This window comes from Scyliorhinus canicula, chromosome 6 (genome assembly GCF_902713615.1).
Source record: "Scyliorhinus canicula chromosome 6, sScyCan1.1, whole genome shotgun sequence".
NCBI classification, from domain to species: domain Eukaryota; kingdom Metazoa; phylum Chordata; class Chondrichthyes; order Carcharhiniformes; family Scyliorhinidae; genus Scyliorhinus; species Scyliorhinus canicula.
In genome coordinates this window covers 57,901,095-57,924,686 of record NC_052151.1, presented here as the reverse complement: position 1 = coordinate 57,924,686, position 23,592 = coordinate 57,901,095, and the positions used below count along the sequence as shown (strand labels likewise).

Here is a 23,592-nt window from a genome sequence, read left to right as displayed (position 1 = left end):
GTATGGCTTTTCTTCTAACAAAGCTGTTCCCGCTCTAGCTTCCTAGCTCTGACTGCTAGAGGTTAGGTTTAAAATTTAATTAAAAAAAACTTTTCCTAACCTTAAAATGTGGTGTCTGGTTGCTGAGCTACAGCTCATCGTTTCTCCAATGCACTTGTTTACCTTTCAAGTTGTAAACTCCCCAAATGAAATGCAGACACAGTTTGAACTGGAAACCTAACCTCCATAGCATGCAAAAGACTTTTGTCTAACATGAATCTAACCAGAGTTTTACTCTTTTCTACAAAAAAAAAACACTAAATGAAACTCAAACCTATACCTTATTCCATATCCAACAATACACACTTAGATTACCTACAACTACCTCTGCTTCCTGTCACATAGCACCACTGGCTCTATTTTAACCCGGGTACCTTCAGTGTAATGAAAGTATGCAAGAAAAACTATCTGGTTAGGCTCGCGTGAATATATATTGTAAAGTTTTTTTGAAAAACCAATGGGGGAAATAAGCGATCTTCACTGAGAATTTAAAATTAGTTGGTAAATTAGGCATTCCTCTTTTGTAAAGCAGCAACATTTAAATAATATAACTCATGGAAATATTTTGTGTGCACGGAACTGTGTTTTAAAATTGTTTCTACAGGGGCACTTACAATTAGGGAGGCTTAAGCAAGAACGGAGTAGTGGGGGAGCTTCCCTTCCCCTGTGGCGGCTGACTTCGAAGGAAAGATATTCAGAAGAGTGTGGTGGTTATATTTTGACTGAAGTTTACAAGTTTTTATTTTCCACAGAAATAGTATAATTAAATTTATATTTTTGTCTATTTAATTGCAACAAAGTGCCATATATTATAGATAGTGTTTTATACCTTGAATGAACAGTTTCTCGAACTAAACCATCATCATTCCATGTACTGAACTAATGTAACGAAGGCTAGAGGGTTGCTAGAGTGCAGTGTTTGCACTAACACCAGCACAAATCTAGCACTGATGGTACAGCTGCCACGCAACTAAGTTCCACAGACTTCAACAGAAATTAATTCTTTTGAGACCTAGAAAGTGGGAACAAGATGAATTGGTGACTGCTGATTGCACTCCAAAGTGCGCTCTATGCAGCATGCCCTTGACGTGATTTCAGTGATGACTAAAGGAACTGAAGGTCAGAGTAAAGCCTTCCTTTCATCTTATTGCTACACTGCAACTTCCCTGAGGGATAGTTTTGGCAGAACAGTTCCTACACATGGCTGCATCTTGTGGTAAAAAAATCTGTTTTGGATTGGCTTCTTGAAAAAAAAGGGGCTGATCATTCTGTGAAGGATAAAGAATCTGGATGGACAGCTCTGCACAGAAGTATGTTCTATGGACACATTGATTGTGCAATGTTTCTTTCTCAAGGTATGGTTCTCTTTTCTGTTTTGTGCATGTATTGAAAGTCCAGTTAATTTTCTTGCAAAAATTGCATAGCTATCTCATTATACTGGTTGGTTCTGGATTTCTCTAGGCAGGGAAGTTCCTTACCGCTGCCTGTAATATGTTGATTGGTGAAAAAAAATAAGCCAGAGGAAGATCAGCCCTTATGTCGATCTGACTTCCAATGCCATTGGTGGGAAAATATTTCTTTGTAAAAATTGAAATTTACAGCAACTTCCTCTTTAGCAGAGTAAAACATCTGAAGAAGTTTTACAGGAACATTATCAAACTAAATTTGACACCGAGTCTCATGAGATATTAATGGCCAAAGCTTTGTGAGGAAGAGGCAGATTTTAAGATGTATCTTAAAGAAGGAAAGAGGTCACGACGTTCAGGGAGTGATTACATGACTTGGGATTTGAACAGTTAAGCCACAGATGTCAATAGTGGAACGATTAAATGTTAATTTGAAGAAATTGCTGCTATTTAGTATGGTTGCCAGCCCTACAGGATTGGCCCGGTGTCTCTGGAAATTAGGATCAATCGTCAGGACACTGCTGTGTGCAAACCTGGAGAAAAATCACCAGAACATCAAAAAATATTGTTACTTTTGTCATTTTTCTTTGAGCGTTACTCTTTACAGGTACAAAATATTGAAAATGTGAAAAAAATGCTGTTTGGCTGTCAGTCAAGCATCATCCAGTTGGGTAATGAGTCTTTTTGCTTTCTATTTGGCGTAGGAAGGCAGTGCATCACAAGGTTGGATGTGTTAGGCTGACTAATGAGTAGGGTGCGGAGGCAGGGCATGTGATGAAACTGTCCATTTAATCACAGTTGGCAACCCTATCATCCAGTACTGAATGTTGGAAGCAATGTGGCAAGTTAGAAACAAGTTGAGGGGCCACCGCAGGTGGCGGTGAGATAGACCTGGGTGTCATCATCGTACATGTAGAAACGGCACTCTGTTTTTGGACGATGTATTTGAGGGCAGTATGTGCAGTCATGCGAGACCGACAGCTTGTATTAAATTGGATGCAAATCATAAACTGGCATCATTAACAGTGATTGACAATCCTTCGTCATCTAACACAAAGAAACTTGATTTTTGGAGCAGCAGGAGTTCCGGATCGGTCAGATCCCATGGGAAGTTGATAACATTGGCTAGGTAAATGGATAATTCTTAATTTGAGGGATGTAAGTAATAATTTGTGCAAGCACCTTTTAATTTATATATGATGGGCAGCACGGGTAGGACAGTGGGTAGCACTGTTGCTTCACAGCTCCAGGACCCAGGTTTGATTCCCGGCATGGGGTCACTGTCTGTGCGGAGTCTGCACCCCCCCCCCCCCCCCCCCCCCCCCCCCCGTGTCTGGGTGGGTTTCCTCCTGGTGGCTCCGGTTTCCTCCCACAAGTCCTGAAAGACCGCGCTGTTGGGTGAATGGACATTCTGAATTCCCCTCTTGTGTACCTGAACAGGTGCTGGAATGTGCGACATGGGGATTTTCGCAGTAACTTCATGCGTGTTAATGTAAGCCTACTTGTGACAATAAGATTATTATCATAGCATTGCTCCTGTACCTATGCCTACAGAAATTTACTGACACCACCAAAATTAGTAATATGGTGAGCAGCACACATGAATTCAGGAAAGATGGATGGATTAGCAGAGTAGGTGATGGGCATGCAAGTAGGAGGTATAAAAATAATAGTGAAGGAATATATATTGAAAATAGTTATATTATTTGGGAGCAAAGGAGATCTTCACACAGCTCATCAACTGCCAAAAAAGACACAAAGATAGGCTTTAGGTCATGGAACAAAACAGAAAAAGCTGGACAATCGCAGCAGGTCTGACCGTGTCTGTCGAGAGAGAAGGGAGCTAATATTTTGAGTCTGGATGACTCTGTCAAATCTGACATGATTTTAGATATGAAGAAAGCTTATATTGGGGTTGTATGGGATTTATTAGTTTTTCAAAAGAATGAGGTTTTGCATCAATAAAGATATATTGTTTCCACTGAATCAGGTATGGGGGACATAAACTTGGAATTGTTATTGGAATATCAAACAGGAGATTAGTTAAAATGTTGCAGATACAAATTATTGAAACAGAATTGTTAAATCACAAATTGAGACAAAGACTTCCTCCCGGAGATCACTCAAAGGATTAGATTGGTATTTATAAAAGGAAAAATATAAGAAGATATGTGGAAAGAACAGGGTATTGAGATTATAACCCCCAATTGAAGCTAACCTCTGACCAGAAAGGCCCAGTTGCTATAATTAATGTTTTAAAGTCATATGTGCTATTTAAAGTAATGTGATTCTAGACTTTCATGGACTTTCATTTCAGATTTCTGTTCGTTTCTTTGTAGATTGAAAATATCTTGTTACATCCTGTCTTTTTAAACATGTCGCAGTTTATACTTTCTGATTTTTGTTTGTCCATTTTTTCGCAGCATGGGAGTAGTCTTTACATGCAGGATAAAGAAGGTTATCAACACTTGACTTGGCCATGAAAGATAGACCATCACATGTGATTTTATAGAAAAACTGGTATTGTCCTCTCTTCATTGCTCTCAATATGTGTGTTGTAATTAAAGTTTACAAAAAAACTACGGAACATTTGAAATATCTGTTTACTGTTCATTGTAAAATCCTTACAAAACTCTACAGAATCATTTATGAATCAGTGACTGAGTTCTAACAGTTCTTTTAGGTATGGGTACCTGGGTATTTTGAATCGTTAGAAATCTTCAGTGTATACAATACAATTTCGCTGCCACTGCAAAGTGGAGTTAGAGGAGCAATTAGTGACATTTTAAAAGTGAGCTTGTTGCATTATTTATGCAACCAACGAAAGACGAGTGTAAAGCTGCAAATTGACAATCTGTTGATCCAGTGATTAATAGTCTTAAAAAGTCCTGGTTTGCTATGTGACTAGTTTCATTGAAGTCCAATAAAGATTGGGGAGATTCTGATGAGAAAAGATAGTTTATTGGAGGGAGGAAATAGAGGATAGAGAGACCTGCTGTTGGCATTATCAGATACTGTAAGCAGGCCCATCTGCTTCCCCTCTTTGTTGGTTGTGACAAGTAGCAATGCAGGAGGATTGGCAAAGCATTCTAAAAGCACCATAAAATATATTTAATTAGAAAACATGTGTTATTTCTTATTCTGTTCATTTAGGATTCCAACGTTACAGAAACTGATTTGAAATTTGTCCGAATATTTTTAATTCTTTCTATTAACGTCTGTTGAAGGTTGTATTTATTAAACAAACAACTAATTTAGCTATCTGGCTGATCAACATTGTACTTAAGCGGTTTAATGGCTTTTGAATTTTGACATGTATATTCAGATTTATTTTCTAGATCCTACTGAAGTCTATACCTGGGTAACAACACTAATTTTACTCTTGGTCATGGAAGCCACAAAGCAAGCATTCATCCTGAGCTTGTAGACTTCTTCTCCAGGTCCGGGTCTACATCAAGGAGGTACAAATCTTTCTTATGATGAGAATTCATGTTTTAAAATTTGCTCTTAGCTGAACACAGGCCTGCAGATATTAGTTTTTTGCCAATTAACTTGGGTGGAGTGTACAAACTAATCACCTACTAATCGTGAACACAACTAATCGCGAACACAAGCCCAGGTCCATAACACAAACGTGCCTCCCATTCCATTGACCTCCATCATCTATACCTCCCGCGGCCTGGGAAAAGCGGGCAGCATAATCAAAGACTTCCTCCCACCCGGCTTACTCACTCTTCCAACTTCTTCCATCGGGCAGGAGATACAGAATCTGAGAACACGCACACAGACTCAAAAACAGCTTCTTCCCGCTGTTTCCAGACTCCTAAATGACCCTCTAATGGACTGACCTCATTGACACTACACCCTGTATGCTTCATCCGATTGCCATGCTTACGTAGTTACATTGTGTACCTTGTGTTGCCCTATTATGTATTTTCTTTATGTATTTCTTTTATTTCCTTTTCTTTTCATGGTACCTTAATGATCTGTTGAGCTGCTTGCAGAAAAATACTTTTCACTATCTCGGTACACATGACAATAAACAAATCCAATCCAACCTGTGACTGCTTGGTTCAGTTGGCAGTACATTTGCCTCTTAAGTCAGACATTTGTGTGTCATGACCTACTCCAGGACATGAGCAAATAATCAGACTGAGGGAGTGCAATGTTTTGAAATGTGTTATATTTTGGATAAGATGTGAAGCCAAGCCCAGCCTGTTGCTTTTGGGACAGATGTTAAAGACTAAATAGCACTATTTGAAGGCCTCCTACTGGGCTTGCTAACAATTTGGTAATTGATCTCATTTTGCTGTTTGCAGAATATTATGTGAAAATTGGTTGCTACCACTTGTCCACAAAGCAGCAATAATTTCAAAAGTAAATTAAGTGGCTCTGACAGCATTTGAGACATCCTGAGATTGGGATACTGCATGAATGCAATTGTTTATTTCAGCATGATTAATGTTTACACTCCATCTGAAGCATATACATGATGCTGTGTTGTAGGAACGAGATTTTAAATATTGAAAAGGTGTGCAATCCAGTGTTGTTGAGTATTTCAGTTAACCTCCAAACCCATCATACAGAATGTCCCCAACCACAAAGATTAAAATCTCTAAATTTCTACATTTCATAGAAAAAAAAGCATTCATAACTTTTTTTGTAGCACATTGTGATTACCTGTTTGAAGTGATTTATAAGTGGCAGTATTTTTATTATTAATGTTGGTTAGTAGCAGTGGTGGAAAGGAAATTGAAATCAGACAAGTTTAAATCCTAATTGAAGGTGGTATGGAACTTACTAGTTGAGGAATGTGTGTAATCTGCAATAATGCTCTATGATGGAAAAGGAAAGAATGGTACCAAGTTTTGGACATTTGGTGCCTGTTTACCATTCAAACTGGAACATTATGGTGGGTGGTTTGTGCTGCTTTATTGATGATATAAATTTTTATTGTTGTAATACATCTTGAACAAGAGAAGCCGTTGTCAGTAGGTTTACTTCAGCATTATAACCTTTTAGTTGATTCATGGAACGTGAGAAGTTGCTGCCATGGCCAGCATTTATTACACTTCACTAATTGGCCTTGAGAAGGTGGTGGGTGAACTATCTTCTTGAACCTCGGTCGTCCATGTGCTGTAGGTACTTGCACAATGCTATTAGGGAGGCAATTCCAAAATTTGGATCCAGTGACAGTGAAGGAATGGCCTCATGTTTCCAAGTGAGCATTGTTTGTGACTTTGAGGGAATCACAGGTGATGATATTCCCATGCATGTGATGTCCTTGTTCTTTTGGATGGTAGGGGTCATGGGTTCAGAAGTGCTATTGAATAAACCTTAGTGTGTTTGGCAGTGTATCTTGCATATTGTGCATCTGTGGTGGCGGGAGTGAATGCTTAAGGTGCTAATGCTAATCAAACGGGCAGTATGCTGTTGAGCTTTTTCTTAATTCTTTGGATGTAGGCATCACTGGCAATGCTAGCATTTGTTGTGCTCCCTGATTGTCCTTGAAGTGTGGTACGAGCAGAGCAGAATCCCCAAGCTCTGACCCTTTCATAGTAGCACAACATTTGTTCAATGGTGATCTCCAGGATGATATTGGTGCATTCAGGATGATGTTGGTGCATTTTTCAGTGATAATGTTGTTGATGTCAAAGGGAGATGGTTAGATTCTCTCTTGTTGGAGATGGTCATTACCAAGCACTTGTGTGACACGACTACCACTTGTCTAAGGAAAATGTCCCTCCTTTAATCGTGATTTAACAATCGGCTATTCTTCAGTGGATGGCTCACAATCTCCGTGTGAATTTAAATTGCTCTACAGATTGGATAGGTTGCAATAGAAATAAATTAATGTGCTGTTGATCTGTTGAAAAACACAAAGTCCTATTCTATTGATCATACTTCTAAAAGTAATGATTAAGCTAAATTTGAAACTCTGTTTCTATGGTTTGAATCAGAAGTTGCTTTTTAATATATGTTTTGAAGACTGCTTTACAACTTTAAGGCAGATACCATTCAGATGTGTAAGATTGGGATAAAAAAGAAGTAACTATTCAAATAACATGCTTTGTTTTTTCGGTCCAGGTTGTGCTTTGCAAATTCCATTCCGTGTTCCTTCCCAAAAAGGTCAAGTGTACACCTGTGGACATGGCCAAGGAGGGCGTCCTTGGTCATGGAGACGAACAAACATACCTTGTAGGTAGAATTATATCGTTGTTTTTTTATCGTAATTTTTTCCCCTTTTTAGGGGAAGAGAATGCAGATACATTGAAAGTTCATGATACAGTTTTAAAAAAGCTGATACAGCTTTTCCCCTCAAACGGCAAAAGCTGAGCCGCTTGCTGCCAAAAATACCCATACATGCTTTATCTGTATGCTGCAGTGAAAAACTACCTCTTCCAGCAGCAGGGCCTTGTGTCGAACGAGCAGCAAGGGCTTCCAGTATACTGCATTGCTGGTGAAGCCATGCCTCATTTGACACCATGAACTGAAGACGTGCCCCTTGAGGCCAGACTTCAGCTTAGTGTCAGGTACTTCATTTTTCAATGATTTTTAATATTTTCAAACTTACAACTTTTAAGTGCTATTAAGACTTTTACAACAGTTTTTTAAAAAAGTTTGTTGGCATATGTCCCTTTGATCATAAATGTATAAGGGCCCCTCGTCCTCCTCCAAATGGGGGTTCCCCTCTACCCTTCCTCCCCCAGCACCTCATTCTCCTGCTCCAGTTCAGTTTCTGATTAATGGTAACCCCAGGATGTGATGGTGGGGGATTCAATGAAGTTAATGCGGTGTGGATGTCAAGGAGAAAATATTAGATTCTCTGTTGTTGGAGATGGCCATTGTGTGCCATGTGTTACTTGCTACGTGTCAGCTAGAGTCTGGATATTGTCCAGGTTTTGCTGGCATTTGGACATGGACTGCTTTAGTATCTGAGGAGTACAGCTTTGACAGGGCTGTTTTTGCTGTTGTTGTTTCTGGAACCTAGGTTCATCCGGATGATCTGCCCAGTTTTATTCCTTATCCATTTTGTCGTGGTTTTGGTTCAACTGTGCAGTTTGCTCAGCCATTTTTAGAGGGCATTTAAGAGGGCATTTTTTGGTCGTGGTTTGGTGCAACTGTGCAGTTTGCTCAGCCATTTTAGAGGGCATCCACATTGCTGTTGATTTAGAGTCATGGAGGCCAGGCCAGATAAGGATGGCAGATTTTCTTCCTAAAGGACATTCGGTGAATCAGATTGGTTCTACAACATTGACGCTAGGTTCATGGATCACCATTCGACTTTTAATTGAAGATTGGATTCAAATTGTGTGTATCTGTGTGTTGGGATTACAAACCAGGCCTTGGGTTTCTAGATTACTAGACCAGTGACAATACCAAATGCGACCTTAGTTGAGTGTGGTCTGGAAGTCAGAAAATGTAAAAATATCCGAGAGGTTCCGCTGGACTTCATGGTGGTTCCGGTTGCAACCATTGACCAAGAAAAATAGGAGAGGGTTGGTCATCGAATGCGAACAATCAGTAAGAGGGAAACAATTGATTGGCTTCTCTGCTCCTGATGTTTGCCGTCATGAGGGGCGAAGTGAATCACAGAGTAAGTGATCAGCATTTAAACAGAAGGAAGTCCATCAGTTAGTGGGAGCAGATAGTTTTTTGTATTTTAAGGATGACCTCCCTATTAGAATGGGTTGGTTGGTTATCTGCCCCCAGCCTCTTATTCTAATCCACCTCTGTTATGACCTGAAGTGGACATTATTGGTTTGTATTTTTAATTTTGTATTTTTAATTCTCACCCACCCGTTGGGGGGTTAGCGTTACCCCTTAGACTTAATTAATGTTTAAATAAGATTTGTGGAACAATTTAAAAAGTTACCAGAAAGTCTATAGCACTGGATTCCAGACAAGCCATTCAGGATTTGGCCCTTGGTCCTCTGGAAGAGGGCTGGTTCTGACTTTATTCTGAAAGACGAATTACAATATCTGTACAGTCCCTTGTGTGTTGTCATGGTAAGATATTATTGTGACTTCACATCAATGTGCATTTGCTAGTAGGCCTGGCAGAGGTCTACGTTTGCTGAATGTCTGTCCACTAGCCAGCTGCAAAAAGGTTCCCCAATTCGGGAAGTGGATATTGTGCAGCACACAATACTGGGATAACAGTAACTTTGAAATATCCATAGATGTGTATGGGTCGTCTTTCTTGAGGACTGGAATGGTGGTTCCTCATTCTCTTTGGGGGACAGGCGCCAAGACTCCTATCTTGACCAGGTGCTCCAGGTTAGCTTTGACTTTTGGTTGCATGGAATTAAGGCACGGTTCTGGCCTTTAGAAACTTTGGCTGAGAGTCAACTTTGATATTCAATTTAGATAATTTCCTTCCTGTATCTCAAATCTCCTTTGAAAAACAACAGTATGTTTTGTATAACAGCTGAGAGTCCAGTTTCTTCTTTTGTAATGCTGTGTACTTCCGCCCAGTTTAACCGGATCTTCTCCAGCCATGATCTTTCAAGTAAAGCTGGGTAGTTGCTTTTAACCGCAAACAGTGGTAGCTTTGGAGTTTGTCCATTTAGTTCCACGTTAGCTTGGGTTCAGCCCATCATAGGTGAAATTCCTATGTATTTGTTTTCAGAATGATTTTGCAGGCATCAAGGGAAGATGTTTAAGCTTTTCCATTATAAACAGCACCTGGGACCAGAGACACTGCTGCCCCTGTATCCAGTTCCATATGTATTGGTTTGCCCTTCAGCAGTGATATTATTTAACAGTCCTGTGACTGTCGCAGACGTGAAGGGAATTTCTTCTTTGGGGTTCTGTGCCTCTCTGGCCCTTCCGTCCCTGCTGTATGACGTGCAGATTCTTCTTAATATGTCAGACTGCAGATGTCTTTGCCTCTGCTTTGCTTTTCTGATTCAGCTCTTTTTTTTTTTTCACATGCATGCTCCATTGTATCCCTTCTTGCCATACTGACGGCATTCAAGGTCTCTGCACCAACATTTGGATGGATGGTGACCAGGCTTTCCACAATGGTAACCATCTTGACAGCTTACCAACTTGTGTGCATGCTCAGCTGTCACATTATTTACTCAAGTTGATGCATTCAGCTGCGGTGCTTCATTTTGTGGAGGACTGTAATCTCTATGCAAAGTGATGTTAGCCTTTGTCAAGTGGCATTTCTGGATTGTTTCGCCACTAAAGGCCACAGACCAACCTGTCACGGAGGAAATAGTTCATTACTTCACTGAATTTACAATGTTCAGGAAGCACTTAAGAACTGGAAACAGACTGCACAATTGTTTCTCCTTGTTCTAGGCTTCTTTTGTGAAACCTAAATCTTTATACTATGACAAGTGGCTCAGGGAAAAAATGCACCTCCAGGACTTTAACAATGACTTTAGGATTTTGTGCCAGATTTGTCAAGCTGCACCAAACCTCTTAATAACCCAAGATTTTAGGTCCCATCACACTTAAGAAAGTTGCCACCTTTTCTACTATTTTCAATTCCATTTGCAAGGACTTAGAACCTTCCATGTAGGGCTCCACTGTTCGACAGTACTCAAAATGTCCCTTGGGTTTGGTCATTCCAGCCCTTTTATTTGGTGTTTTAAATGCGTTGTCACTTTAAGAGCTGGAACCAATTTTTTTTGTTGTTTGTTCAAATTGCCACTGCAACTTTCGGCGTTCTTTGCTGCGAGTTCCCGCGATTTGGATGTTTTGGCGGGGCTCACCAGCAGCGTGGCTGCTCTGTGTTTAAAATGTTTCAAAACTTCTTAGTTGCTGGTTAAAGCACAGCAAAGATCTGTTCTTTTTTTCTATATGATTCGAGAGGTTATTTTCCTCTCTGACCTTCGCAGGGTCTTTCACTTTGTTTCCCATGCGTCGGGAGTTCTGGTGTTTTGTCGTCTAAACTGGAGCTGTTTTTTCACCAGTATTTTCTTTTTACTAGCTGTTTTGATTTTTTTTTAAATGTTCCAAGTTGTTTTTAACAGTGTTTCTGATTGCAGGCAGTTTCTTTTTCAGAACAGCCACAATTTTTGTAAAATCATACTCAACAGTTTCCTTTTTGTTTAAGTCTGCAGGTTTGTTTAGTTCCAAATGCTGCAGGTCCCTGTGTTTAACTGTCAGCCCTTTTCTGCCATGCAGTACAAATCCAACTTGCAGCTCAGGTGAAAATTAAAGTTTCCTGACTGAGGTCACTTTTGTAGTGGCATTATGTAAAGATCCGTTGTCCTCGTCGCTAGTTGTTTTGGTCCTGGTACCTTTCAAGATCAATCAGTACACAAGTAGATACAGGAGATGATTAACATTGCAATGGCCCTTGATTGCTGCAGCAGTCAAACTGATGAGAACACATGGATCCTGCAATCTCACAATGCACTGGCTATAAAACTACAGCAAGCATACAATACATAACACTGACCTTACTGCCCTATATTAGCTTCTACTTTTCCAAAGACCAAAATCTTAAATTCTGATCTTCCTTTTTAAATCCACTACAGTCCTTCCCCTTCCCTGTCTCATTAACCGCCTCAAGTCACATAGGCACCCCAGAACTCTATGTTCCTCTTGGGTTTAGACTCTTCCTTTGTCATTGGTAGCTATGCCTTAAACCCTTCCAGGTTTTGTGCTCTGGAATTTTATTCCCCAACCTTCCTGCCCCTTCACATCCCTGTCCCCTTTCGGACTTTTAAAAAGCCCACCTCTCAATATCGCTTTTGGACACCCCTTCTAATATTATCTTTGAGTCTATTTTTGTCCTGATTTTCTGTGAAACAATTGGGGATAGATTTTTGCATTTAGGGTACTGTATAAATGCAAGTTTTTGTTGAACCTTTCTGGTCCTCGTGACTCACCTACCTGGCAAGACATTATTGTGCAAGATGTGTAGATATTTCTAATGCGACCTCTTTATTATACATTACTTCATAACTTTATTGTTTTGTTAGGTTCCCCGAATGGTGGAAGGTTTAACAAACCATCATTGTTCTCAAGTAGCAGCTGCAAAGGACCATACAATTGTTTGACAGAAGATGGACCCGTTTTTGCTTTTGGGCTGAACACTTACAATCAGTTAGGTATTGCACCTCCACCGGCCAACAGCAGCATACCAAGACAGGTATTTATGGGATGTTTTTTGGGGTTGCGTGAAAAATGGCCAGTGAGGAGTCGATATCCTTATAATTAATCAATTTTGATTTGAATATTCAATGCAAACTGGAAATTTTCATGTCACTATCAAAAGGTTTTTCAAAATAATTCATCTAGATACTTTAGAGAGAATTTTTAGTGCAAATATATTTCATGAAGTTAAATTTGAAGAAAATTGTGGTTATACTTCAAAACCTGAACAAATTTATTAAGTTAGGTTTTGCCATATTTCATAGGGTGGGAATTGAATTTTGGGATTTGATATCTTCATAACTTTCAAATGTATACTTGAAAATAAATAAAAATTAAGGGCTATGAGGAAAAAGCAGGTGAGTAGGACTAATTGCATATCCATTTGTAAGAGTCAGCATTGAATAGCTTCATTCTGTACTGCAAGATTCTACTTTATGATTGTAGGAGACAAAGTACCAAAGAAATGTGTGACGTTTTGCAGCCACTGACGTTGAACAGTACGGAAATTAATTGTATATGAGGATTTAATCTGGAATTGCGCACTAAATGTCTGGAAGAATGAAATAATAGTTTTAGTTTAAAGCTCTAATTAGTAGCTCCAAAGAGGCTATTGATTACATTTGATGCAGGGCTAAGTATTAATTCTTATTAAAAATGTTGCTTTTGCAATCTAACCATAACCAGCACTTTTGAGTAATGTAGGTTTTATTTTTGAAGAAGTTATGCACTCAAAGGGCGGTAGAGGTTTGGAACTCTCTCCCACAAACATCAGTTGAAACTAGATCGATTGTTGATTTTAAATCTGAGATAGGTGATTTTTGTTAAGCAAGATATTAAGAGATGTGGGCCAATATATATGGAGTTGGGTCACAGATCGGCCATTATGTCATTGAATGGCGGGACAGGCTCGAGGGGCTGAATGGCCTTCTCCTGTTCTGTTTCCCAAGTTCTTTCAACCTAATGTTTCCTAAAACTTCTAACTTAAAAAAAAAACCGAGCTAAATTATCTGAGAAGGCTTAATGGAAACCTTAAATTAGCTTGGAGTAACTACACACTCAGCTTTACAGGAACCATGTTCTGGAATTTATGTTGATCTCAATTGCACATGCTGTTGACAGCTTTATGCCAGTGCACTTTTGAGTATGATGTACCATAATGTTAAGAATTTTTGTAAAACAATGTATAAAAACATGACTGGTTTGGAATAAATACAAATGGGAACTATTTTGAGCTTTTATTTACTTAATGTTTGTGGATCTAAACTTTTTAAAAAACATTTATGAAGGTACAGTCCAAAACTCTTAAAGGAAGAACTGTCATTGGAGTTGCTGTGGGGCGGTTTCACACTGTTCTGTGGACAAGGGAAGCGCTGTATACCATGGGTCTGAATGCTGGCCAGCTTGGTAAGATGTAGAAGCTGTTTCACTTCTAATGCTTGCATTAATGAATAATGCCATTCCAGCTTTGCATGTCATTAAAACCTAGCATGAAGCTGTGACATTTTATACACTAATTATTGTATTTAGCAAATTGTTCTTTTCACTTTGCATGTTCCTCCACTTTCTATATGTATATATATATATATAAGAACATAAGAACTATTATAATCTTTATTAGTGTCACAAGTAGGCTTACATTAACACTGCATTGAAGTTACTGTGAAAATCCCCTAGTTGCCACACTCCGGCACCTGTTCGGGTAACCTGAGGGAGAGGTTGAGAGTGTCCATCACCTAACAAGCACATCTTTCGGGACTTGTGGGAGGAAACCGGAGCACCCAGAGGAAACCTATACAGACACAGGGAGAATATCTAGACTCTGCACAGACATGACAGGAGTACAGACTCAGCACAGACAGGAGCAGGGGTAGACAATCCAGCCCCTCGAGCCTGCTCCACCATTCAATACGATCATGGCTGATCTCACCTCGGCTTCATTTCCACCTTCCTGCCACTTCACATCAACCTTCATCCTGCTGCTAATTCTAAACCTATCTAATCTTTCCTTAAATGTATTGGTGTTTCGGCGTCCAAATAGGGGGAAGACAGATGTGAAATATTGTTCAACACCCCACCAATGTCCTCTGATTCACCCACTGATTTCCCCCTTGGTCCTTAATGGGCCCTACTTTTTCCCTGGTTATCCTCTTTCCATTGATATACTTATAGAATATCTTGGGATTTTCTCTACTTTTACCAGCCAGAGTTTTCTCATATGCCCTCTTTGCTCTCCTAATTGCTTTTCTAGGTTTATTGCACCGTTTATTACCCTCGAGAGAACATATTGGGCTTGTACCCTCCCCGTTTTATCTTGAACGCTCCCCATTGCTTTTCTGAAGAGTTCCCCACAAGTAACTCTTCCAGTCTACAGTGGCCAGGTCCTGCCTTATTTTATTAAAATCTACTCTCCCCAATGCAAAACAATTATAGCCAAAGTTAAATGCAGGGTAAACCTCCTATATTTTGCTTAACCTTAGAAGTGCACACTACTACACGGGTGTGATATTTTAACTTTGAAAACTTTTTATCTTTACATTTGAAAGATAAGACATGGGCTGTTTGGTGTATGGTTGCATGAGCTTACGTGAGATGCCTGCAGCTATTTAAAGGAGGTGATTGGTATTTTAGCCAATCTGAGCAAGATTTGAAACTGTGGTCAAATAGGTGACAGGATATTGTGCCACCCCACTATCTTCAACTTTGCTCATCTTTACCCTCTGTTTTAACATTTTGAAAAATTATTTTGTATGTGGGTGACTTACTGGTTTAAAGCCAATTTATGAATATGAATTATGTAATATAATTTTTGAGAGAACCGTAGGTGATAAAATTGTTCTCCACATACTCTGATAATGTTGCTATGTTAAAAAGTGATAAACATTGGCCCACTATTCTTGCAAACCTGTCTCAGTTTTTAAAGATGCACAATATTTACATTCTTCTGCTTTAAGTCCTTACTTTTTGGTCTTGCCTTTCAAATTTTGGAATGCCAATATTTTTGAGTGTTATGTTACAGTTTACCCTGAATGTGTGTGACTTCCATGAGTACTCTGACATGCCAGTATTTACAATTTATCTGAATTATCGATTCAGGTTACTTAATGGATCCTAATGGTGAACGATGCGTGCTTGTACCTCGGCAAGTGTCAGCGTTGCATCATAAGGACATAGCGATTTCTCTGGCAGCAGCAAGTGATGGAGCCACTGTGGTGTTACAGAAAGAGGAGATGTTTACCTGTTGACAGGCTATCAATGCAAGAAAATTGCATCTAGGTATTTATTTGTCTTCAACATTTTAAAAACTATTACAGTAGGGTTGTTTCAAAGAATAGTCATTGTGTCTACAGGCCTGAAGGTACAAAACTGTATAGCTGATGGTATCTCTGTTGCCAGAGCACAGATTGGAGAACTCAATTTGAAGTAAGTATGCCCAGTTCTTGGTGTCATTGAGTGAAAGTCTAAACTGTTCACATATTATTCAAAGCTCCCAACATGAATCAGCGTGCCTTAGCTCCGGGGTTTACATTTTATGGGTGATTACTTTGATCTTGTGATTCCTGGAATGAAGTGGTTTAAATTATGAAGAAAGATTCAGCAGGTTAGGCTTATAAAAATTTAGAAAATTGTGAGCTGATCTTATTGAAACACAAAAGATTCTGAGGGGGCCTGACGGGGTAGATGCTGAGAGGATAATTTCCCCCTAGAACTAGGGAACTCAATTTCAAAATAAGGAATATCCCATTTAAGATGGAGATGAGGAATTTCTTCTTTGGTTATTAATCTTTGGATTTCTGTATCCCAGAGGGCAGTGGAAGGCTGGGTCATATTCAAAGCTGAGTTAGACACATTCTTAGTCTACATGGAATCAAAGGTTATGGGGGAGGGGAGAGGGCAGGGAGGGAAATGGAAGGATCTATTGATTGATAGAGCAGGTTAAGCGATCAAATAAATGGCCTACTCCTGCTGTTTCTTATATTACTATGTATCTCGTACTTGGGCTGCACTTTGATAAAACAGCATACCTCCTGAGGCATTTCTCTAGTCTTCTAGGAGGTGGCATATTTTTGAATTGAAGGTAATCCTCTTCTGTTGAAACCCTACCATGGAAAATTAATTTTAAGTAGTTGTTTAGTTATCTGTGCTGTTCTGAGATAACAATTTTTCTAAATTATGCAGGCATATTAGGAGGAATGTGAGATAATGAAATAATTAATATTTACTTCTTGAAGAAAGTCTGTTGGTAAGCACTGTAGTACTGCATATTTATTATGTCATTTGTCATGAGAATAATAGTGAATTTGTTACTGTCCAATACTTGTATGATTTATTAACCAGTTAAATGTGCTGTGCACTGTTCTAACCATTGGTGCTGCAAAAGAGATATCCTGACATTGGCAAAAGTAGAAAGGTGATGCGTAACAGTGATTTCAGGTGGCAGCATCATGACCTATGAGCAAGAGTTAAATAATTTAAGTTTACATTACTTGCTTAAGTATAAAATATTAAGTGGACTCGAGAATAAATACAAAGGTAGATAGATCCAGAGGTAGTGGAGTATAAGTTACTGAACATTTAAATTGGATATTAAAATTTCTACACGTAATAGGTTATATATATCACCCATCAGGGTAATAAAGGTGCAAACTCTAGGAACATTCAAGAGACATCTAGTTGGTAGTCTGGTAGCATTATGGAGTTAAATGTAATGCAAGGTAATGTTCTTGATGTATATTGGATTTTCTTTATTGCTGGCATTTGATTGTATGTATGATAATTATCTTTCCAGGAGGTGCTGAATTTAATTGTTTTCTTGGATGTGCAGGCAGTTAAAACTTGAAGAAAGTTCTTGTTACTGGTGGACACCTGGATCATAAAGTTGACCCTCAGGTACTTAATGAAGGAGGAGGTGAAAACATTTGCATTCTTTCCCTGGATGGAGCAGGCAGAGTAAGTGGAGATATTTTCCTCGATGCCTCTGATTCCTAATATTATGATGCATATTATTAGAGCAATAAGTCCTGAAACTCAGAGTATTTGATTTAGCGATGTTTTTTGGTGTTGCTAAATGAAGGCTTGTTGCATCATAAGTATGGAAAATTTGGTGTCCCCACTCGGCTAAATTGCTACTCTTATTTTTTTCAACGATAGGAAATGAATGGAGAGTATGGATGGGGAAAGGTATATTTAGAAAGAAAATTACCGTGTACCCCATCTCATGCAGCTTTAAGTACTTTTTAAAAAAATAGTCAAGTACTTACCTCATATATGGATGGATTACTTATTGCCAAAACTTTCAAAAAATCAATATCCAGCTAGTTGGATAACATTTTAAAGCTCTTTTTCAAGTGTTTAGGTGCAACTGTTTGATGTAAAGCCAACCACAATTTTGGGGAAGAAAGTCTTACCCAGTCAGATTCTATATTTAACTTCATATGGATGATTCTTGATATCCTCCAAAGTGGCCTCGCAAGCCATTCAGTTGGACAAACAATTGTTTTGAAAGTTCCAAAACCATCTTAAGGCAACTAATGATGAGCAATAAATGGAGCTTTGCTAGAGTTATCCACAGAACAAATAGAACAATGAGATGGTCAGCATCCCACTCTTCTCAAAATAGCTGAAAGAGAGCTGATGCTGAAGCAGGGATATAATTATAGTTTGAGGTATTGATTACTATAAAAGGGCAAAGGGTTGTGATATATTTGAAATACTTTGAGCACTGGTGCCATGAAGAGTCAGTCATGGCTGAACATAGGTGTTCAGTTGTGACATGTAAATTAAAAAAACACATTAAATTTACATAATTGTTCCTATTTTCTGATTTCTTCACATATTGAACTAATGCAACATAAAGGAAATAAACTACCTTCTATATATGGTTACGTGACTGGAAAAAAGGGAATGAGCACTAAGAAACTAAGGGTGGTGATAGAGTTCTTTATTTGGTTCAGATTCTCCCTTTGTAAGTAGGATCAGTTAGAGACAATAGTGCCACTTGGCGCAGAAATAGAAATTGTGGCATGTGGCATCTGCTTTGGATTATAGTGCAAATTATATCCTTAAATATTTGTAGAATATGAACCCTTTTTAGAAATTATAGTTTGCTGACAAATCATTTACATTATAAAAATGAGAAATCACATTTGTCAGTTAAGTGTTCCCTTCCAATCTTTGACAGTTTGAATTTCAAGTAATTCAGCATTTGCAAAAGTGCTTGGAAAGACCTTGGGCGTGATTCTCCGTTTTAGAACATAGAACTGCACAGGCCCTTCGGCCCACGATGTTGTGCCGAACTAGACTGAAACTAAGATCAAATCAACCTACTCCCAATCATTCTAGTGCACTCCATATGCCTATCCAATAACCGCTTGAAAGTTCCGATAGAACTTTTGCTAACGCCCGGGGGTTTCCCGCCGGTGTGGGGCTGCCCCACAATGGGAAACCCCATTGATTCGGATGGCGTAATGGAGAATTGGGGCAGAAATATGGCGTGGCGGGGCGGAGAATCCAACCCCTTTTATTTCAAGCTTCAATCTGAAATTTATTCAGCCCTCCATATCTGAGATTGTAGTGTCATGGCTGCCATCTAGTGGTCTTTGCATAGGTGAACATTTTAATCTCTAAAATTTCAGTTTGCTTTTTTGGAATATGGTATCGTTACGAACAATTATTTTTTTTCTCTTAAACGCTGGCCAGCGTGTTTGAGAATGTCGATGCCCAGGATCTGCTCATTCTTTATCAGTTCTTGCAGTTGGCTGTGGCGGTGATATCTGGAGAAGCTGTGAGTGGAGATTAGATCCAGGTTTTAGAAATGAGAAATTTGCTGATCAGGTTTGCCATTTGCCCATTGTGATGGAGTTTGATAATGCAACAAACTGAAATGCCTTTGACTTCTCTTAGATGAAGACTTTTGCCTAGGTTTTAGGAGAGAAATTTTCTTAGAGCCAGTGGAGAAAACAGTATACAAAACGCTCTGGTGTTAACCGCATTTCCAGGTACAGCAGTCTGGCTTAGATCTATGGAAAAGCATTGTTGTCTGTATCTGTAGATTCATCAAAATAATGTTTTTAAAATGCTAAGCCATGTGAGCTTATAGGCCTGGAGAGAATTTTTCTCTGATGTTTGAACTATGAAAGGCCATTTAATTCATGTTTTAGTAATTGAAATATCTGTTACCTTGAATGTATGTTGTGGATGCCATCTAGTGGCTTTTGCATAGTTTAGTATTTTATCTCTAAAACATGAAGCTATTGGTTTTTATATGCCGATTAACTGAACAGCTTGATTGGGTGGACAGAAGGGCCATTATGCATGAAATGTTACATTAGTGATTCAATAAAAATATGCCAGTATGAATTGTGAATTCTTGGAACTGTATCATTATTGTTTAAATTATATAATGTGCTACTAATTATTTGCTATGAGATTTCTGCTATCATGTAATTATCTTATGTATAAATAACAACAGTTGCATTTATATAATGTATTTTAAATAATAAAACGTTCCAAAGTGCTTCACTAGGGTGGAATACAATAAGGGATTTACTGCAGACAACCGGACCAAAGTGGTAGTGGGTGTGATGGTGGAGATCATTGGCCACAAAAATATTTAGGTGAGTGGATGGCCAAAGGCTAGGTAGTTGGGAGTTTGAAAATGCTGTTGGAAGTGACTTATGGGAGCGGATTTTGAGGTTGGATGGAGGAACCGGGCAAATAGATACACGGAAGTAATAAGAGATCTCCTTTGTGATTGAGACTCTATCTCTCTTCGGTGATTGTTGATCTGCTGGCAGAGAGGTGGGCAAAGGTGATTAAGGACAGGAAAGATGTTGACCAGATTTACCCCAAGTTGGCATGCTGGGTTGGAGGATCTGTGAGAGAATAGAATTGACCAGTTGGAGTTGGCATGCCTCGTTTGTCAAATTCAGAGAGGGCACTGAGGAAAATCATGGGCTTATCAAAGTTGAACCAAGACTAGGATGAACATGTAAATAGGAATCTCAAGAAATAATGAAGGTTTGAGTTGGATTTGAAATGGGAATTCACCAGTGAGGAGAGAAATGAAAGGAGGCAAAACCAGGTAACTTAAAGGCAAAGGAGACAAGAGAAAAGGGCACAAGAGGGGTAAGATACAGATAAAAGGGGCGATAGTGGAATCTGGAGCAGCTGCCGAGATGTGAATGCAAATGGACATGGAAAAAATTAGATTATATAGGCATGCCAAAGATTATGACTGACAACTTATTCAGTTATTACCAGGAATTATGAATATTAATTCTGAATCCGATGGATTCTCAAGGCTTCAGCAGAGCGAGGCAATGTACACCTGCTGATCACCACCTACTAGCCTCCCTCATTTGATGAATCAGTATGTTTTTCATGTTGAACATCAATTAGTGGGCATTCTTGTGGGGAAACAAGGATGTAGAATGTATTCTGGGTAAGATTCTTCTGTCTCTCCAATCACTGACCAAGCTTTAAAGTACCTAACTGCCAGCTTGGTTATCAAATGGTAAGATAATTAACATCAAGAAGTGACCGAATTTGACTTCATTCTCGCCAACCTATCTGTTGCAGACACATACTGGCCATGACAGACTGGTGCAAGTCCTTACTTCAGTTTTTCTAAAGACATGTCTCCACATTGATTGCACCATTCTTCTACTGTGAGACAAATTAGGGACAGATTTAGAAACCTAAAACTGGACATCTGAGATGTGAACAACCATTATCAGCAGAATTATATACCACCAGAAGCTTTATTTCCATGTCCCAACACTTCTCTTCGCCCCACAATCACCAAGCCAGAAGATAACCATGCTTCAAAGGGCACCAGATGTGGAGATGCCGGCATTGGACTGGGGTGGGCACAGTAAGAAGTCTTACAACACCAGGTTAAAGTTCAACAGGGTTATTTGGAATCACTAGCTTTTCGGAGTGTAGCTCCTTTATCAGGTGAGTCAAAGGGCAGTGTGGAAGGGCATGTTGGATCATCATCAGGGCTGCTTTAAAATAAGATATCAGCTTGCTACAGTATAGAGCTGCTTGCATGCTAAACATCAGTAGCAGTTGATTTAGTTGGATATAAATCCTAACTGACCGACCAGAGCAAAATTGCATAGCCCTATTATATTTAAATGAAAATTCAGGCAGTTAACTGGAGGGTGAAACTCTATCAACATTCCCATTCTGAATTATGGTGGAACCCAGTACACAAGTTTGAACCTGACTGAAATATTTGCAAGTCAATTTGAGGGAAAGTGATCTTATGATGGGTATGGCAAATTAATTTAGGAAAGTTCTTTAGATACGCAGTTCTATAAAGAGGGTGGCATAATTTAAAGAAAACATGTCAAAGGAAAATCAGAAACGCTGGCAATATTTATATAAAAACAGACAGATGGACTCCGTGCCCCACTGTGAATTCCCCATTTCCTCAGCTACCTCATCGTTCAGCTCTTATCCATGCCTTTATTACTCCCAGACGGGATTAATCCAATGCTCTCCGATCCTTCATGATCTATAAACTTAAGCTCATCCAACGTTCTGATGTTTGAATCGTATCCAATATGATCCATGGCAACTGTCGTAGCTGGTCTCCATGCTTCAAACTTCAACATCCAGTCCTCCAAATGCAATTGATTTAAAATTTTCACTCTTCTGTTTTAAATCCCTTCATTACATTGACCTATCGCTTAAACTTCCACCTCTGTTAACCCTGTCCCACCCCAACTCCGATACTTTTTTCTTGATGTTTCAAGTCTGGATGATGTTGAAACATTAGCTCGATTGACTCTCCACAGATGCTGTTAGACCTGCTGAGATTATCCAGAATTTTCAGTTTTTGTTTCAGATTCCAACATATGCAGTAATTTGATTTGACTATTTACTATTTCTCAAATTAGACAAGAACCAAATGGGAGATTTGGCTAGATAAGACCAGTTTTCTTAACAAAGCATTTGACTACATTATAAACACTTTTGCGGCACTCGTAATGTAAACACACAAAGGTGGATTTGTCCTGTACTGGTGGGATGAGGTCAGAAAGCATTCGCTGTAAATGTTGTCACTCTTGCAGCTGCCTTCCTCAAAACCATGTTGAGCGTGAAAGCCAAGAGAGAAATGGCCAAATTTTCTCTCTACTGCTTGAGCATTGAGCATTACCTGGAGAGAGCAGAGGAATATTGATCAGAGCTGATCACATGCCTATAATGGAACCTGCCTGATTTTCTAGCCATATAAATTAATGAACACAAATTTGGATTGGCTCGTTTTAAGTACAGTGTGGATCTGAAATTCTCTCCACCTGGTTGGTAAACTACAAGTACAAATAGCTGTGTGGGAATATGATGTTGCAATAATGGAAACATGGCTTAAAAATGGTGAGGACTGGACACTTGATATTCAAGGATACAAAGTTTTAGGAAAAGATGGGGTAAAAAAATAAAGAGTGGTAGTATTCATTAGAGAAGACATTGTAGTGTTGCCAGGATGTCCTGAAAACAGGATGTGCGTCTGGGGCAAGAGCAGAATCTATTTGGTTAGAATATGATCGCTGCTGGGGTATTTTGTTGGCCTCCAAATATGGGTGGCAAGGGAAGAAAGCCAATTGTCTTGATTCCTGTGAAGACAAGAGGGGCCCAGGTCAAGAGACTTGTTGAGAAGGCGCAAGATGTTCACACTTGTAGACATTGATAAGAGCAGTTGTGTTGACTGTGGTAGATTGTTTGTCTCCAAGTCACACACCAAGCTGTTAGGAATGTCAGGCTTTACAAATGGTTATACTTTAACTGTTAGTTCCAAGGTGGCATGGAGTTTGGGTGCCTAGAAGATAGCTAATTAGCATTTCCACCTGTATACAAGGCCCATGTGATGCAATATTCATGCAGAGGAGTGTTGAGAGGCAAAGGCCACTGTGATATAACATTAAGATTTTCCTATGTTGTCACTGAACCTCACAGACACAAGTTAGTCCTCAAGAATCAGAAAGCGAGCTAGAGATTGACAGAGCTAGCCCTGCACCTG

General features: G+C 39.2%; 1 protein-coding gene across 1 annotated transcript in view; it reads left to right on the top strand.

The window, feature by feature from the left end:
* Window positions 1-1,094: 1,094 nt before the first annotated feature.
* The window catches only part of ibtk (inhibitor of Bruton agammaglobulinemia tyrosine kinase), a gene marked incomplete at its 5' end in the record, with an annotated part of 101,482 nt that continues 78,984 nt past the window's right edge, over window positions 1,095-23,592 (top strand). Inside the window, 18 exon segments of the mRNA XM_038801016.1 lie at window positions 1,095-1,232; window positions 1,234-1,257; window positions 1,259-1,399; window positions 3,869-3,902; window positions 3,905-3,951; window positions 3,953-3,965; window positions 4,784-4,804; window positions 4,807-4,891; window positions 6,153-6,168; window positions 7,533-7,560; window positions 7,563-7,612; window positions 7,614-7,643; window positions 12,392-12,461; window positions 12,464-12,561; window positions 13,853-13,970; window positions 15,660-15,773; window positions 15,776-15,845; window positions 17,396-17,513. Coding sequence (XP_038656944.1) covers window positions 1,095-1,232; window positions 1,234-1,257; window positions 1,259-1,399; window positions 3,869-3,902; window positions 3,905-3,951; window positions 3,953-3,965; window positions 4,784-4,804; window positions 4,807-4,891; window positions 6,153-6,168; window positions 7,533-7,560; window positions 7,563-7,612; window positions 7,614-7,643; window positions 12,392-12,461; window positions 12,464-12,561; window positions 13,853-13,970; window positions 15,660-15,773; window positions 15,776-15,845; window positions 17,396-17,513 — 1,215 coding nt within the window.